The sequence below is a fragment of the Rhopalosiphum padi genome, chromosome 1, assembly GCF_020882245.1.
Source record: "Rhopalosiphum padi isolate XX-2018 chromosome 1, ASM2088224v1, whole genome shotgun sequence".
NCBI classification, from domain to species: domain Eukaryota; kingdom Metazoa; phylum Arthropoda; class Insecta; order Hemiptera; family Aphididae; genus Rhopalosiphum; species Rhopalosiphum padi.
The window spans coordinates 39,821,177-39,838,323 of NC_083597.1; the positions used below are offsets into that span (position 1 = coordinate 39,821,177).

A 17,147-nucleotide genomic window follows, 5' to 3' on the forward strand; every position below is an offset into this window, starting at 1 on the left:
ATGCACTATATGCACAATATATATATGTGTACAACGCATGTATACATATATATATATATACAAATTAAAATGTAATCGGAAGGATAATTTAATTTACTTATATTAGATACGCATGTCATCAATGGTCATTTTGTTTTATCGAAAACATTTTCATTTCTGATCACTGCGATATAACATGACTTAATATGGTCGACTCTGTATAAATTACATAATATGATAATGATACTGCGTACAATTTTACGATGAATAAAAATGATCTAAGAATCAATATTTGTTTTATACATAATATAATTCCTATTAAAAATTTCGTTTTATTGCATGGGAAATACATTAACAGTTATAAAAGAAAATTAATTAATCATTTTTTATTTCAAAAATTTGATTGAAAGTAATATTCAATAACAGTTCTTAAATACTTACATTCTGCAGACGAACGAATCAACTTCACGGAAATTTTAATTAAAAAAAATTAATATAATTTTCGTTGATTTTTTTTTTGGATTAGGTTATCAATACTATCTGGTAATATTTATTTGAAACGGGTTTAGTTTCAAAATTAAACTCGGAAAATACAAGGGAATATTTGTATAAACTATAAAGAATATTTAATTTTAATTTCTTTGAACAATTATTTAGGACAATAAAAATAAAAAAGGAAAAAATTATTCTACTAACTAGATTACTAGAAACAAAAATTACTTAATCTACTTTAACTTAAATACAATGCGCTTGTTATAGGCGCTACGTAGCTCGTGAGGTTGTAGCTATTAAAATTTAAACGCATTTCCCGACATTTCATAATGGAATTTGGAATCTAATTTATTTTTTAACGACGAAACACAGAGTTATTGAGTCGTTGTCGAGTCATGATTGTTAAAAATGCACGGCTACAAGTAGCATCCGTCGCTTAATACTACCAACATTTGTAAAAGAAAATTAAGTTTCACAGAAGCTCAAAAGAATCATTAAAACCGAGGTTAGTTGGTTGAGCAATGTTTTAAATCTAATTTCAAAGGTTTCAATAATTTGATTTCCGATTTAATACATGTTTTATTATTCATCAAACATATATTTATCACGCAGTCTGGATAAAAAAAAACGGGATTAGGAGAACTTATGAATTTTACTCATAATAAACTACAGTAAGTGCTCCGGAGAATTTTAATAGGAAAAAGTAAATTATAATAAAATGAAAACGTTCAATGTAAAAATAAATTACTTTCCATCTAAAATATTTAATATTACTGTTAATAAATTTACAATTTAATTATTGACATTTCATAAGTAAAAACATTGATTTAGTAAAGTTGGTATACACTTATTATAATAACTAAGTAAGTATAAAGTCAGTGTGATTTAAATACTTGAAAACTGATATTTTCTTTTACTAAAAATTAAATTAATCATCGATTTAAGATATTGAGCAGAGATATGAATGTATTTGTTTTACATTTGTATGTATATTTTTTATTTTATTTCTGTGATCACCTTGAATACTCCAATCTTTATCTTTAAGTGTGGTTTAAAATATAAAATTTAATCAAGATAGTACTTTTAGAAGGAAGAAAGAGTTTTATTAAATTTAGTATTTAACATAAAGAAGTTTAAAAATGTATGATATATGATTAATTTAGAAACATTTAATGTATATTATATTCGTATAAATTATGTATACCTATGATATATAAAGCTGTATAGAGATTAATTTTCCGATATTGTCTATTAATATAGAGTGGCTGTGATAACCATTCATAAAAGCCGCTTGGGATACAACAAAATGTTGCTATACGAGCATATCTTAACAAAAAGATTTTGAATGGATCTACTGCATCAAATTATAAATTATTTAACACTATCAACTTCAGATTTCTTGATAAACCATTTTACAAATTGGATCAATCAAGAATACTCCTTATAAGATTCGTGTAAGATACACAAAAAATAGTAGCTAAAGGTAAAAAATGTACGGATTACTTAGGTCAGTTAATTTTTATTCAATTATTATTATTAATATTTAATCAATTATGACTTTATATCTGAAGAAATTTATTTTGAATATTGTAAAAAATAAAACTAATTATAAAAATCTTTTATTAATTATTAAAGTTGTTACATAAACAGTAAATAGTATTTTAGTTTAGTTATAATATTTGTAAATATACTATTTTATTTGCATACTGTAATAACTCATTTACCCATAACATCGTCACAAGCATGGCTTATTGGGGTAAAATAACATAAATCCATTGTAGTTTTGAATTATAATGTATTTGGTTCGTTAAATAAAAAAAATTACACTGTTCATTGACAATATTATTTTAAATAAAAGTTTTAAAATGGTTAAAAAAAACATATTAATATTTTTATGAAATAATAATATAATACCATCAATTTTGAATTGAACCATGAATTAATTAGTTTTATAATAGTTGTTGAACATTTTACATTTTTAAAAGTTGATATCACCATGTAGTATAAAAGATTAAAAAATTAATTTTAGGTTCTTCAAAAGTTGTTCATACAGCATTCTAAAAAATATTAGAAGAATTTTATGAAATATAAAACGATTTACTCAATGATTTTAAAATGGTTTTAAAATTATTAATAATGCTTTGTTTAAAATTGTATAAGCCAAAAAAATTAAATTTCTTAAAGATAAAAAATAATATTTGAATATCAGAATTAACTTTACTTAGGAAAATATGAATTTATAATTTATTATAAATATCAATTGAAATAATTTAACCTTGTAAGGTATAAAATAATTTATTATTGTATACATATTTAACTTATCCATTGCAGTGACATAATCAATGACAAAGTATATTCAAAACTGCTCTACAGCAAAGCGACTAGCCCGGTTTTTATATAATAATCATCTAAATATTTGCTATACATTAAATACAGTTTATAAAATAAATGGAGATATAAAATAACACTAAAATCATGGATAATCAAATAAAACCAAAGTGGACTTCAAAATGCATTAAAAGAATATTAACAATTTGAAAATACTTTACTTGCGAATTTGAATAGCGAGCTGAGCCCGTTCAAAGAAGCCATTTTCAAATGTAATATTATACATAATGTATCCAGTATTTAAAATTATTTGGGCTTTTATAATTGTTATTTTTTTTTTTATATTATTATTATTATTATTATTATCATTGGTCACAAGATAAACATAGCGATTTAAAAAAAATACGATAGTAAAACAATGTTATTGTTGAAAAAAACACAAAATGAAAATCATTTAGCTTAATTTTACAAAACGAATATTGAAATAACTACAACAATTCGTGAATTGAATCTTGTTTTTCGATTAAACTTTTAAATTTGTATAATTTGTATAGTTAAATAATAATATATGGTACATATTTTTCATAATGCATGTACATTGTACATACCATATTGTACAAAATGCCATTATTTGGACAAACTAAATTCAAAACTCCAAACTTAATCATATCCTTACAAATTCAAAATCAAGATAACAATTCAACTAAGATTAACTTAGGTAGTATGAAATTAATACAGGTCGAAAACTCCTATAATCTCCCAACGGGGTTTTGGTTCTTCTCTTAATAGTAAAAGGATTAGATTCAAAATACAATTTTAGATTTAGTAGATATTGTGCGACGACAAATATATACTTGTCGAATATAAATAATTGACTTACCACTCCTTATTGCATTATTAATAGTAGTAATAGGAGAAGTAATATCAATTGTAGTAATAGTTTTATAAGCCATAGCAAGTAACAGTAACTAACATATAGTATTACAATTTACAATGTGAAAACTGAATAAACAACCAAGACGCGCGTATTTCCATCAAGATTTTATTAAATTCTGAGATGCACATGTAACTTTCAATATTTACAATGTTTGTCTAGGTATAAAATAGAAAACAATAATCGAAGTGCACTGCGAAACACATATATACCTGTGTAACAGGAAACTACAACAGATATCGATATAAATAAAGAAGCTGACTATTTTATGTTAACTTTGTAAAACTGATAGTATTTGCCAAAATACGAAGGCCTCAAGATATTTGTTATTAAAGACAAATTAGCATTTGCTCTAGATAGTTGACAAACTAAATAATGCAGGGAATAGGAATTATATAAATTAACGGACACGCGGTATTGCTGTATAGATGTATACAACACTATATAGACCAAAATAGCAAAATCAAAGTAACAAACCGACCTTGGTTTCTATTAGCTAATTAATGAAAATCCAGATTACACCGACAGAGATCCTAACAAAAAAAGAACTTTGATGAAAACCAAAAGAATAAAAGGTTTATCGTAATGGACAAACAATACTGCGACTTTCTAAAGACCAAAAATTCAATTAGAACGATTAACTTTTATCACGTTATAAAAACGGCTGAAACAATTCTTTAGGGGAGATTATTATTATGAAAGCCCTGTTATTTATTATTTTAACACAAGGATTTTATTCAAGTTAATACAGATTATATATTATTATAATACGTTATTAAATATATACGATTTTTCATTATCGTTATTATTGTAACTTTTCGTAATAAATTACCAAACATTTGTATTGATCAAAAAATATCAAACTAACAGTTTTGATCAAAACAATAGTAAAAACCCAATTGAATTTTTTAAGTTATTTAATAAAATATATAGATAATAAAACATAGAAAAAAAACTTCAACAATTATTTGTATAATCATTTATAGTCGGTTATAATTTTCGTTTGAGCATAATCCTTACATAATCTTTTCTTAATTTGTGCGTTTCTTAAATATATTTTTATTTGAATAGTATCACAAAAATAAACATACCTGACACTGACACTGAAAAGCCAAAATCTAAAAGGCGTTTAAATGATGTTCTATATACATACACCACGGGCCACGAGGACGTTCAATTTGTAGTTTGTACGTGACAAAAATAATAGAGATTATGTGATATAATATATACCTACCTACCTGCAGATATAATCTCAACTACTGTATTTTTGTAACTAAATAACTAAATGACCTCGTATAGGTACATATTACACCGAAATGGAATAAACTCGAAACACGATATAAATCGTTAAATGACTTCTCAAATTAGCAGCATTTTTTATTGCACATTACGTATAATAATTATACAATCCATCGTGTACGCATATAATAAATTGCGGTTACTATGGAGCGGTTACCTAATTAAATAATAATCGATGGAACGTTTTTACCCACTAGTGAACTAGTTACTAAGGTACATATACGTATTAAACTATTTGCCATTAAATTTATCGATATCGGCTCCAAATACTGTTATATGTGTATGTGTGTGTGTGTATATATGTATATATATATCCTAAAGATGATATAGAACTAGCGGAAGGGACACAGATACCCTTATAACCATTGACTGCATCGTGTTATTGCCTAGCCATACTAACGGTTACACGATCGCGAACGTGTTCAATTACGGATTTTATGTCCGGGAAGCACTTAGGGGTAACCGCAGTAATTGCCAGCGGATTCTTATATGTGATTTGCACGCAGGAAAAGTTTAATAACCCGTGAGGCTTTTAGCCATGAAGCCAACAGAAGCTTGGCTTCTTCGCGTCGGGCATATTATGATAATAACAATAACGTGTACAAAACTCATGAACGAGCAATTTACCTTCAGGGATCCTGTGACATACGGTGTGAATTTGAAAAAATTTGGCAAAGACGTTTCTTCTGCAGGGAGTGTTATATATTGACAAGTCAACATATCCATTTTATTGCTTACCTGAAACAAAAATACAAAACAATAACAGTTTAAATGGGGTATATCGAAGTAAAATATTAGAAATTGTGTAGACAGATTCATATAGAACAATGTTCACAAAAAATAGAGGAAAAATGAAGACACGTAAAATTAATTTTACAATCAAGCTTTAAATCTAATAAAAGTATAATTACTTAATACATATAAATATATAGAATGATTCTTAACAAGTATGCTTACCCCAATTTTTCTTTTTATAATGAATATTTTCTAATTCAGATTTTTGGAATTTTTAAATACAAATATTTTCAAATTCTTAAATTGTTTTATAATATTTGTATCAAATATGTGAAGTGTGACAATACAAACTTCCGTTTTTCAAACGTGATTTCTCCCCCCTCCCCCCCTATTGACCCCTTTCTCTTATAAAGTAAATTATTTAGTGAATAATTGTTATAATAATTAAAATGAGTAACTTTTTTGTAGTTATTAAAATGTTTACATTATTTAATAGACCTTAAAAGCGATTTTATAGAAATATAAAATTAATGTGTAATATTCGATCTAATACATATTTTACTTGGACTATTTTTACAATTTATAAATGTTGATAAATTAATATTATTTTTTTTATTGTTGTAATATTTATAATAGATCTTACATATTTTAAAAATTAATTATCATAGAACTATTATTCTTAGTACAAAAAGTTAAATAGCTTAAAAACTACTTGTTCAAATTTAATACTGAGAATAAGTTAAAATTTTCAAAAAAAAAAAAACTATCAAATAATTTATAGTAAAAGAGAGGGTTCACGTTTAAAAAAAGAAAACTGTACCTCAATAAAACACTTCTAAAAAGTACAAATAAAATTCAAGGATTATAAAATATGGTCTTATATTTATATGATTTCAAAAATCAGATTTTAAATAAATGCATTATTAAAAATCAATAGGTACTGACCATATTTGATGAATCACTCTATACATAAAAAATAACTAAAACTAGTCTAAATTAATAAAACTATAAATAAGTTAAAAATTATCAAATTGTATAACGTAAATTCAGTAAAATAATGCAAATACAAATACAAAAGAAACAATAATAATTCAGTAATTAATGTAAAACTCTCGATGGATTTTAATTAAATAACAGGCAAAAATATAAAGATGCTGCTTTATTTTTAATTATTTCAATTTACTGTAAAATGTATGTAATGCAGTAGAAATCAACATCTACAGTTTATTGAAAATAATAAATAAAAGTTTAAAAATACGTATAATATTCGTACATAGAAAATTATTTATTCGATTTAAACAACTCGAACGTAGAAAAATGCTTAAACAAAAATATTTTTTTTTAACAACTATACAGTTTAGAGTTACTTATAATAAAAATATTCTAATAATAAACAACCTAACAAAACAAAAATAACAATTCATTGGATTACATTATTTAATGAAAATAAAATACTGTTATATTCAATATTCATGTATTTTACAAACCAGCAGATATGCTCTAAACTTTACAAAAAGGGTAATTATGTGTACCCTTTTATTTAATAAATAATTGTTAGAAAATTTACACTATAATATTGTATTAATTTGTATATACCTAGTTTACCTATACTTGTTTAAAAAAAAAATGTTACAAACAAATCAATTAATAACAGTCCTTGTTGAAAAACATAGTTAAGTATACTTTATCAAAACAAATTACAATACTCGTGTAATGGTACTTAACTGTCAAACTGATGTATGGTTATTAGTTATACTCAATGTCTAATTAAACATTGACAAATACAAGTCATCATCTAATAAAAAACGCGATGTGTAATTTATACACGTTTTTGTTAAAAAATTATGTTTTATTATATCTGAAATTATATTGGATCATTCGTTTATTCTGTGTCACAAACTAAAATGTGCGAGAACCGTATGAAAGTTAGAAAAATAAGGATTTTCCTAAATTGGCCAGGGATATTTACAGTATATATCAGGAATGACACATAGACTACAAAAAATGACCTTTTTACCGAGCTTTCTAGACAATTTTATCCAGAATATAAATTCGTGTAGGTATACGACTTTCGTGTTACGGTATTCGTAACGGTACGATGCGTTCGCCGGGCACATTTCCTTTCATATTTTTTATTTATTTTAGTTACTATACTATATACTAGTAACTTACATCATCCAAACACATTAGTTATACATATTTTATTATGTTTGACAAAAATAAAATACTTATTGTCGTCTACAATATCTATTGTAAAACAAGTTGAATAATAATACTTTTATCTGCTATTCAAATCGAAAATTTGTTAATTTATCACGGATATTTTAGAAACGAACGTCAATGTTCGCAAAGTATATTTTACCATTTTAGTTCAATAATGTATAACGTATAAACAATATTACATCGATTTTGTGTGGATGAGGCGCAACAGATAGGCAAATAAAGAGCACCAGTGCGATGCACACTAGAAGTCCGAGACGAAAATTATAACATAGAAGGCTACTAGATGATTCATTACATTTTAAGTTTTTTGATGATGAATAAATGACAAAAATCTAATTAACACTCGAAAAAAAATATATTACGGTTGGTTGGCGTTTTCAGAGAAATGTATTTTGTCGCGATCAAAATGTCATCGGTTTTTTTTTCTTAAACAGCGGTAAACGATCAAGACCGTTATTACGCGTAAACCGGTTTTTAGATCTATTACGACGTAAACTAATTCTATTTAAAAATATCATAGGTTTATTCTAAAGACAATTAATCGTATCGATAGTTATATCTAGCTGGATTCAGAAAATCACAAAAAAATCAATCAAATTCTACGACTTAACCCTTCATATTATTTACGGTACATTCGAAGTTTTAAATTATTCGGGTTTTAATTCCAACTATATTGGGGCCGAATACATTAATGAATATTTCACGAAGAAAACCATAAGTCTAAGCTTTTGGTTAATATCTTACGCTTGTTGTCCATAATATCTCCATATACAGTATACTATATAATAGATAACCGTATGTATATATAGAAAGAAAAACACGGTTGGCGTTTAAAAATTAATCGCTGCAAAATGCGTTTTCATTGTACGGTTCCGTAATTAAAATTAAAATTGTGTAATTAAAATTGTACAAGTATACCGACTCTAAAGAAGTCTGAAAGTACAAAGACGAACAAAAGGCTATTAACCACAAAATATTTATTTTAAAATTTGTATTCGGCATTAATTATTAAAAAGGTAATGAATTTTTGTCAGATCCTTTCAAACATTGCAAAAATACAAAACAAACAAAAACTAAAAATAAAGAGTTCAATAAAAACAATGAACTAAACTTGCACTACAGTATCATCTCATCCAACATCGATGACCTGTAATAATCAAATCTTGATATTAATTATCAGCCTCCTCTTCCACTTCCCACAAACTTCAGTATAACCGGTATAGGCCTATAACCTAACATAACTTTACCCAAACGATTATGGGTGCAATATCCCTGATATAAAGCAGTGACGAAACCATGGCACGCGTACCAAAAATGGCATGTTAACAACATTTTAATAGTATGCAAAAATATTTTTATTTCATTAATTATTCTTGAATTTAATGAAAAAAAAAAACCTGGTGAAAAAAATGTATTTTATTATTTGAAAAAAAATAAAGATACCAATTATAAAAGTTTAAAAACTCACTGCTTCCAGACTAATATTTTGTACTTATAAAAAGTGATTCATTCCAAATAATTTTCAATGTTTACATATATAATTTATACATATAAATAAAAGTTTATTTTCATTTTCCACAGTGAATTGAATTATTTCAAATCAAAAAAGTAGAATAATATACATTGTTAGAAGAAAAAAAATGCTGCTCATATTGCATTATAATTTATAATAGGTACACTAAAAAATACAGAGCTCATATTAAACAATTTTAGTAAAAACATTTGAAACTCCCATCACCCTAAGAAAAAATTGTTTATAAGTACCTAGGTATCTAAAATTAACATATTACAAGCACGAGCATTTTTTCAAAAAAATCTGATTACACGGTTTTAACACATAACTCCCAAAAAAATGTATTACCCCGAGTAATACTGGTAATAGATTCGAATCAGAGTTGGTTCTACTAATTGTCTTACTTATTTTAACCTTATGAAAAAGAAAATTATAACTAGCAATTAATTCTACAACTTATAATAGTTAATCCTTCTACTCCTAATAGACTGATAGTTAACTCTTAATGTTTATGATAGTCATTGTTTTAACTATTATACAACAATTATTCCAACTACATAATATAGACTCGATTAATTACACTAGCTATTTTCAATTATACAATTATTATGACATTTTATTAACCTGTGATTATATCTAACCAATTATATCAAGCAGTTATATCAACTACTACTTTTTTTTATACTGAGATTATTAACAAACCTAGACTTAGGTATCGTAAATAAAATTCTCGTATGTTGATATTCATGTTTTGGGCCTACTGTTTAAAAAAAAGTATGCAATAAAAATATTTTCGACGAATATTGTGAAATTCTCAAGGGAGACTATATGATGGTACAGATGCGCATAAAAACATTACAAAATTTAAATATTCATTTTTGGTGTGATGTACAAAAATGTTTCAGTAGAAAGAGGTATCATTATCCATGTTATGGGAAAGATAATTGCAGATGGAAGATAAAATAAATACTTTTTTGGTGGAAACGAGTTATACCACCACAAACCGATTTTTTACATACTGTTTTTTTTCGAATGTCTCAACGGGCCAAGTACACAGTGAGTAGGTTTAAAAACACATTTCACGAAATCCCCTTCATTGTAAATCCCCGGAATTGACCAAGATTGTATACTAAGAATACGCGTACAACCGTGTTTTCCAGTCCATTAGACCCCCGTGAACTCAGAACCGCCTGGTATACGCAAAACGACATGGGGATCGAGGTTTTTTCTTTATTCATTTCCCCCCCCCATGCTTTTATTTTTAAACTTATCAACGCCCGCGGTGCATGTTCAGGAAAGGTACATCTTAGGCGGGCTGCAGAGGTTATATAAACTATAAACAATCCGTTAATCATCCGTAAGTTAAACCAACTATACATCGCCTGATTGTGGTTGTTACGTGATCAATTAGCAAAACGTCTGAGAGCAAAAACAACGAATAAAAACATTTTGGTGGAATAAATAAATAACCATCGGTATTTTATATATTTTAATTCCGGACGTGTGACAAGCAACTCGCGCTTCAAGAAAGGCGGGGAACGCTTGCGCGCACGCACACACACGCACACACACACACACACACACACACACACACACACACACACACACACACACACACACACACACACACACACACACACACACACACACACACACACACACATACACACACGTCGTAAGACATTCTTCCGTAGATCTAATTAAAAATCCGTAATCCCGACCGACCCTACCCACGCCCTGTTCCAATGGTTTCCTCCCGTCGGACCATTTTCCCGAGCATTGTACTCCCGTTCAATTTTTTTTTCCTTTTAATTAAACGCAGTCTGCCCTCCCATGTCGACGACTATAAACCGCCGCGATTTCCTCTATTACTTACTGCACAATACGCGATACCCGTTGTATTGTCGTCGCTGCCGAGTAACAAGTATATACCCTCTCCCGCACACGTTTCCTTCTAAAATAGGAAATTTCCACCTGTTGACAAAAAATACAAAAGAGGATGGGCGCGATAAATGTATTTAACTCGAAAGAGATGAGAATACCGTTGCGTTGTTCTCAAAGACATTGTCTCGCCGCCGTCATCACCGGGATGCTGCAGCGACGGTGTCCCCGAGGACCTAATGGATATTGGCCAGGGGCGGGAAAATTGCACCCCCTGTATTGTGCACGTCGGATATATAAAGTAAATTGCGTCTAAGAGGCCGCCTGTGCTGCAGCTTATATCCTACACGACAAGACGACATTGTCATATAAAAGAAAATTCACGGCGGAAAATGGAGGTGGCAATAAGGTTGCTAGGATTGCACGAAAGTCTCACAGATTCGTTTAAGTAAAAAAAATATCGAAATACCTCGTCCTCTGTAATGACAAACGCTACGTGAAAAACAACGAGGTATACCCCTTTTTATCCGGAGGTAAAACGTTTAAGCCATAATCGAGAGTAAACATACGAGTTTGTGTATCGTCTTTCGAATTGCACGCCGCAATGTCTTAGTACCTACTTCACGCGGGCGATATGGCGTAATTTCAGCGACAAGTGTATATTACGTATACTTACAAGGGACGATAAAATTATGTGTTTAATTTTCCCACGCGTCCATACATAAATAAAACAATAAATAGAAATATATATATACGTATATAAGCGCAGATGGAAACATACATATTTATGTATTGTACATTTCGGAAGTATTAAAAAATACTCAGCCACATACCTACTTAAAATTAAATATGAATACTGCTCGGGACGAAGAGGGACGACGGGTTTATGTTAATCGTTTACTCGTCTAAAAGGAATTTCGTGAGTAACTCGTTGAACGTAATTTTAATTATACAAACTATATCTGTGTATTACGAAGTAAATGTATATACGTATATAAATACACAATGATCATTAAAACAAACATTTCTTTAATTCAGATCAACGTCGTCGTCTTTATATTTTTTGTTAAAGACAATTATGAATCGTATAATATATTATACTGCAGTGTATTGTAAGAATATATTTTACTTTAAATATATAAAACCATACAGTAATCAATTCGAAGTATAGTAGAGTGTCGCCACTAACTTAATGATAAATTTCAAATAATTGCACAATCGTTATGTCAACAAAATTTTACTATTTATACGAATTATTGTTTGGATAAAAAGCTGACGTTGGAATTCGAAATAATCATTAGGTCATGGATTATTAGGTTTTTATGCACGAACGAACATATTGACAGTTAAAAATTAATTCACTCAACTATACATATAGTACTAAACTGTGCTATATAGTTATTCCACATTGGAATAAATTATACGAAAGAATTTGCATAAATCACATAACACAAATTAAATGATTTAATAGTACCTACCTAATATTGTATTTTTTATGATAATAAGCCGTATAGAGGTACTCTACTCTAGCCAAACCACAATTGTACATTTAATCGATTCGCATATAGAATGTTATTGTTTTTTTTTCTTATAATTTTTAATGAGAAAAAAACGAAGTAAAAAAAGCTTGAATATTTAAAATAAATTTACGTTGTTTAAGTTAATCAACATTAAATTGTTTAAACGTACATTATACTTTCTGCTTACTGTGTGTTCTATTCTGCATAATAAAATATAAAAACGTAATTTCCAAACGCCACATAGGTGGTCACTGTTAAATTTTTAGGAATAAATCAACAACAAAATATGAGTAACGACCAAAATAGTTGTAGCTCACATAAGTTAGAATGATAAAAAGAAAACTGTACCCATGTATTTCAAACGCGTTTTGTTTTTTTGTATTTGAAGTCTAGGCATAACAGTATTTTTATATGCGTATATGTATTATATTTTAAACAATATACAAATGTTACAGTTTTGAATGCCTACATCAATCATTGTAGAAATGTCGTGTCTTATTTTTTTTGATTCGTTTGACATATCTTAGACATTTCCTAATTTTTTCCCTTACACAAAATTCGTTTATGGCATACAAATATATTGTAAATAAATATATATTTATATATAAATTGAAAACTTTGTTTTTATTAAATTGACAGAAAAATATGTCAAAACGTCATTCAAATATTTTCCAATGGACTGCCACATTGAATAAATTAATAGAATCGTACATAACAGGAACTTTATACAAAATTCGTCATTCTTTTAAAAGGTCTTCAGTAAATTATCGAAAAAAATACCTATAATTATGAAAAATACAAGGATAAACCCGATGCTGCATTTTGTAATGCAATGCTTTAATAATATTTAAAATCGTCCACTTTGTTTGACTTTACCACAATTCACAGGCTTCAAACAAAGTACATCCATTTTATATTCTCTATTGCATTGACAATAAGTGAAAACATTTTACTTATTTCAATCATATAGATTCTTGTGTTATAGGTTTATAAAAAAACTAAATAGCTAAGCTGCAATACACTACTGAATATAATGTTAATGTTAACCAGCATTTACAGGTAGTCAGTGTAATTGTTTGTTATCACTATTATTAGTTAAAATCGGAGTATACGTATAAATAAAAACTATTTATTTATTTTATTAATAAAAACTAATCATTATCTCGACATTAGGGTGTTTTAACTATAAAATACTTGGTTCAGAAGTGTAACTATTTAAATATTATATCATGAAGTGTATATATTACATTTAATTTAGTAATACAACATACATAATATAGTTTGTAATTCTACGTATTGTTTTATTTGTTTTTTTTTTTTTTTATAAGGTATTGAGTAATATTAGATTAAAAATCGAGTATTCAAAATTTCAAGTATTATAAAAATGTTCAAGTACTCAAAATTGACTCAAGAATTTTTTCAAAGCTAACTACTATTACATCTTTATTACGACTATGATAAATAACAAAAAATGATAATTTTGGTTAGCTATATCTAGTCACTTTATTATGTATCACTGTATTATTTCATGAATCTAGTGTGTAAACAGAATAATTTGTTATAAATATAAATAATAACTAATATCTATGGCGTTTTGGCCTCGATTGTTGATTTTAATTAAATATATAGGTGCGTAGGATAGTTAACAACCTAGTTTATTATAAATAAATCTGTCGTTCAAATATGAAAATTATATAACATTAGTGATTCTACGTGTTTGAAAAGATATAGGGCACGATTATATTTAAAATGTACCATAATATCACAAAAAACAATTATACACTTCAGCTAATTTGAATTTTAAAACAATACTTAAGATTAATTTTTTAAAATATTTTGTCTACTACTTTAATGTTTTCAAATCAAAATCAATTGAATCACTTCAGTGTTTCATACACTAACCGGCACACCAAGTATTATATGTATTATAGTAATTATAAGTATTTATGATTCAAATATTTATTAGAATAGAATAATTTTAAAGTAATTCTTCTACTTTTAATTTAGTCAATTTAGTCAAAAACATAATAAGAAAAAAAGCTAATGTTTTAAAAGCTGTTTTAAGCTAATTACATGGCAATTATTACATTAGTTTGTGATAAGATATATAAAATGAATACTAAAGACAATTTATCATTTGAATAAAATAAAAGTATAGTCACCAGCAATAGAGTTAATACGTTAATAATATTATTATGACAATAGTATTAAACAAATAAAAATATTTTTGTCTAGAAGATTTGTAATTGTGCCACAACTCGACAACGGTCAAGCGTATCAAACGGTCAAATCAGTTTATCGCGAAGGTCTTGCATTTAATGTTTAGTTCCTTACTTGAAATATTCTTATTTCTCGTTTTTTGATAATGTTTGCTCATTGCTTGCATTTTCCAAATAAACCTTTACAGATTACGTGGCGTTGCTGATAATTTTGGAAATGTAGCCAAGAGAACGGTGTACACGCTAGGGTTGCAGACAGATTCCTTAAAACGATGTCATCTATATGATGTGCAAAGTATATAAACGCTCAATTTCGACGAGAACGAAAGAAAAAGGTATCGAAAAATGCGGTAATGTATTCTTTTCTGCAGCACCGCGAAAACCGATTAGTTTCCGCACAACGGGACGTTTTACTACGCGCGTCGTTCCGCTTGTTGAATTCGACTTTCCCAGTGATCAAAATCTTCAAGGGACCCACGCGAATGAATGTCTGGTGGAAAACCTCATTAAGAAAGCAGATATTTTATTTTCATTTTTACTTGTCGAATCCAAAAACAGTTTTTTTTTTAAAAATATTTACAATACATGAATGCATATACATACAAACAAGGAATAACTTATCGTTATATTCAAGAGATTTATTATTCGCAGAATACCTAACCGCAGATTAACGCGCATCGAATGAAATGCCAATTTAAAAAAAATATATTACGAAAGAGGACACCCGCTGTACAGCGATTTGTTTACAGTCACCGACTATCATAAATAATATTCTAGTATTCACACACAATTTATGCTAAATGCCAAATTAACATTACAGTATCGCAATATTACAATATACACAAATAGTCAATATTAGTTCTATTAATTTTATGATACATTCTTGTTTTAATTAAAACGAAGCTGACTCTAAATTTGATAACAATTGTATTAGCTATAATTATAAATGACAGTTTTATATTTGCAATTGAAAACAAAATATAAGTATTATACATACTGTCAGAGTTAAAAACTATACGTACGGAACGTAACGTTACATAATAAATAATAATAACGAATAATATTATTGGACTATACCTACTGGCTACTGAACACTTGCCATAAGGGTTATTTATATTCTTTAGTTATTTTATTACATTAATAAAATAATATATTTAATATATTTTACAGTACTACAGTATTTTTATTCTTTATAACTTTATAAGTAACTTTAAATGTTTCGATAAAATAAATATAAATATAATATATATATATAAATATTGTATAAATCTTTTATATATTATAAAATATGCATATTATTTTAATTTGTCAATGTGATTCTTTGATGAGTTAAAAGTGCACTATCTACAAAAATGTTCTGATCACGTCTATACGCGTGTAAGTAAACAAAAACTTCATAATACATTGCTTCCTCTCAGAAACAATCTAATACTATAGAATTTATTCAATAAATATTTAGAATATTTATGGAAAACAATGATGACAAAATTACAAATATAATAATAATGAGTCGTCATTACAATTTATAAACAGTGTTATAATCGAGATAAATCAGAATCTAAATAGTATCAATAATTGCATGTTGTGTTTTTGTAACTTCGTAGAAGAAATAATAAGTCCGCCAATAATGTATTTTACTATAATATAAACAATATCTACTCATGCATACGCATATAATTGTATATTTTTAGCATAATAACATGATACCTATTTTCAAAAGTTTTCAATATTTTTCTAATTTTAAGTTATTTTTTTTTTTAACAAATCGTCACAACAGATGAGCCATCGGACTTTTCTTTTTTGGGAAATTTGTGTTCAATAATAATTGGATATTTGTTTCCAAAAACAAAATTATTTTTAAACTGTTATTATTGTAATCAATAGCACTTGTCCAAGAAAAAAATTACGAATAAAAAATATTATTTATTTATACTGCTATTGCTTATCTTTAAACACAGAACAATACTTTAAATGAGAATAATAACAAACGTAATCTTGATAAATGTTTATTCAAAATATTTTTT

General features: G+C 27.2%; 1 protein-coding gene across 9 annotated transcripts in view; it reads right to left on the bottom strand.

Annotated features, from left to right (window-relative positions):
* Positions 1 to 17,147, bottom strand: part of LOC132931966 (polypyrimidine tract-binding protein 2) — a 178,716-nt gene that overhangs the window by 93,074 nt on the left and 68,495 nt on the right. For 8 of the 9 annotated variants that reach the window (XM_060998096.1, XM_060998094.1, XM_060998100.1 and 5 more), the window contains one exon: positions 5,660 to 5,770. The exons of the other annotated variant lie outside the window; for it this stretch is intronic. In XM_060998096.1, the coding sequence (XP_060854079.1) occupies positions 5,660 to 5,770 (111 nt within the window). The remainder of the gene's footprint in view (positions 1 to 5,659; positions 5,771 to 17,147) is intronic. 9 annotated transcript variants of the gene reach the window in all.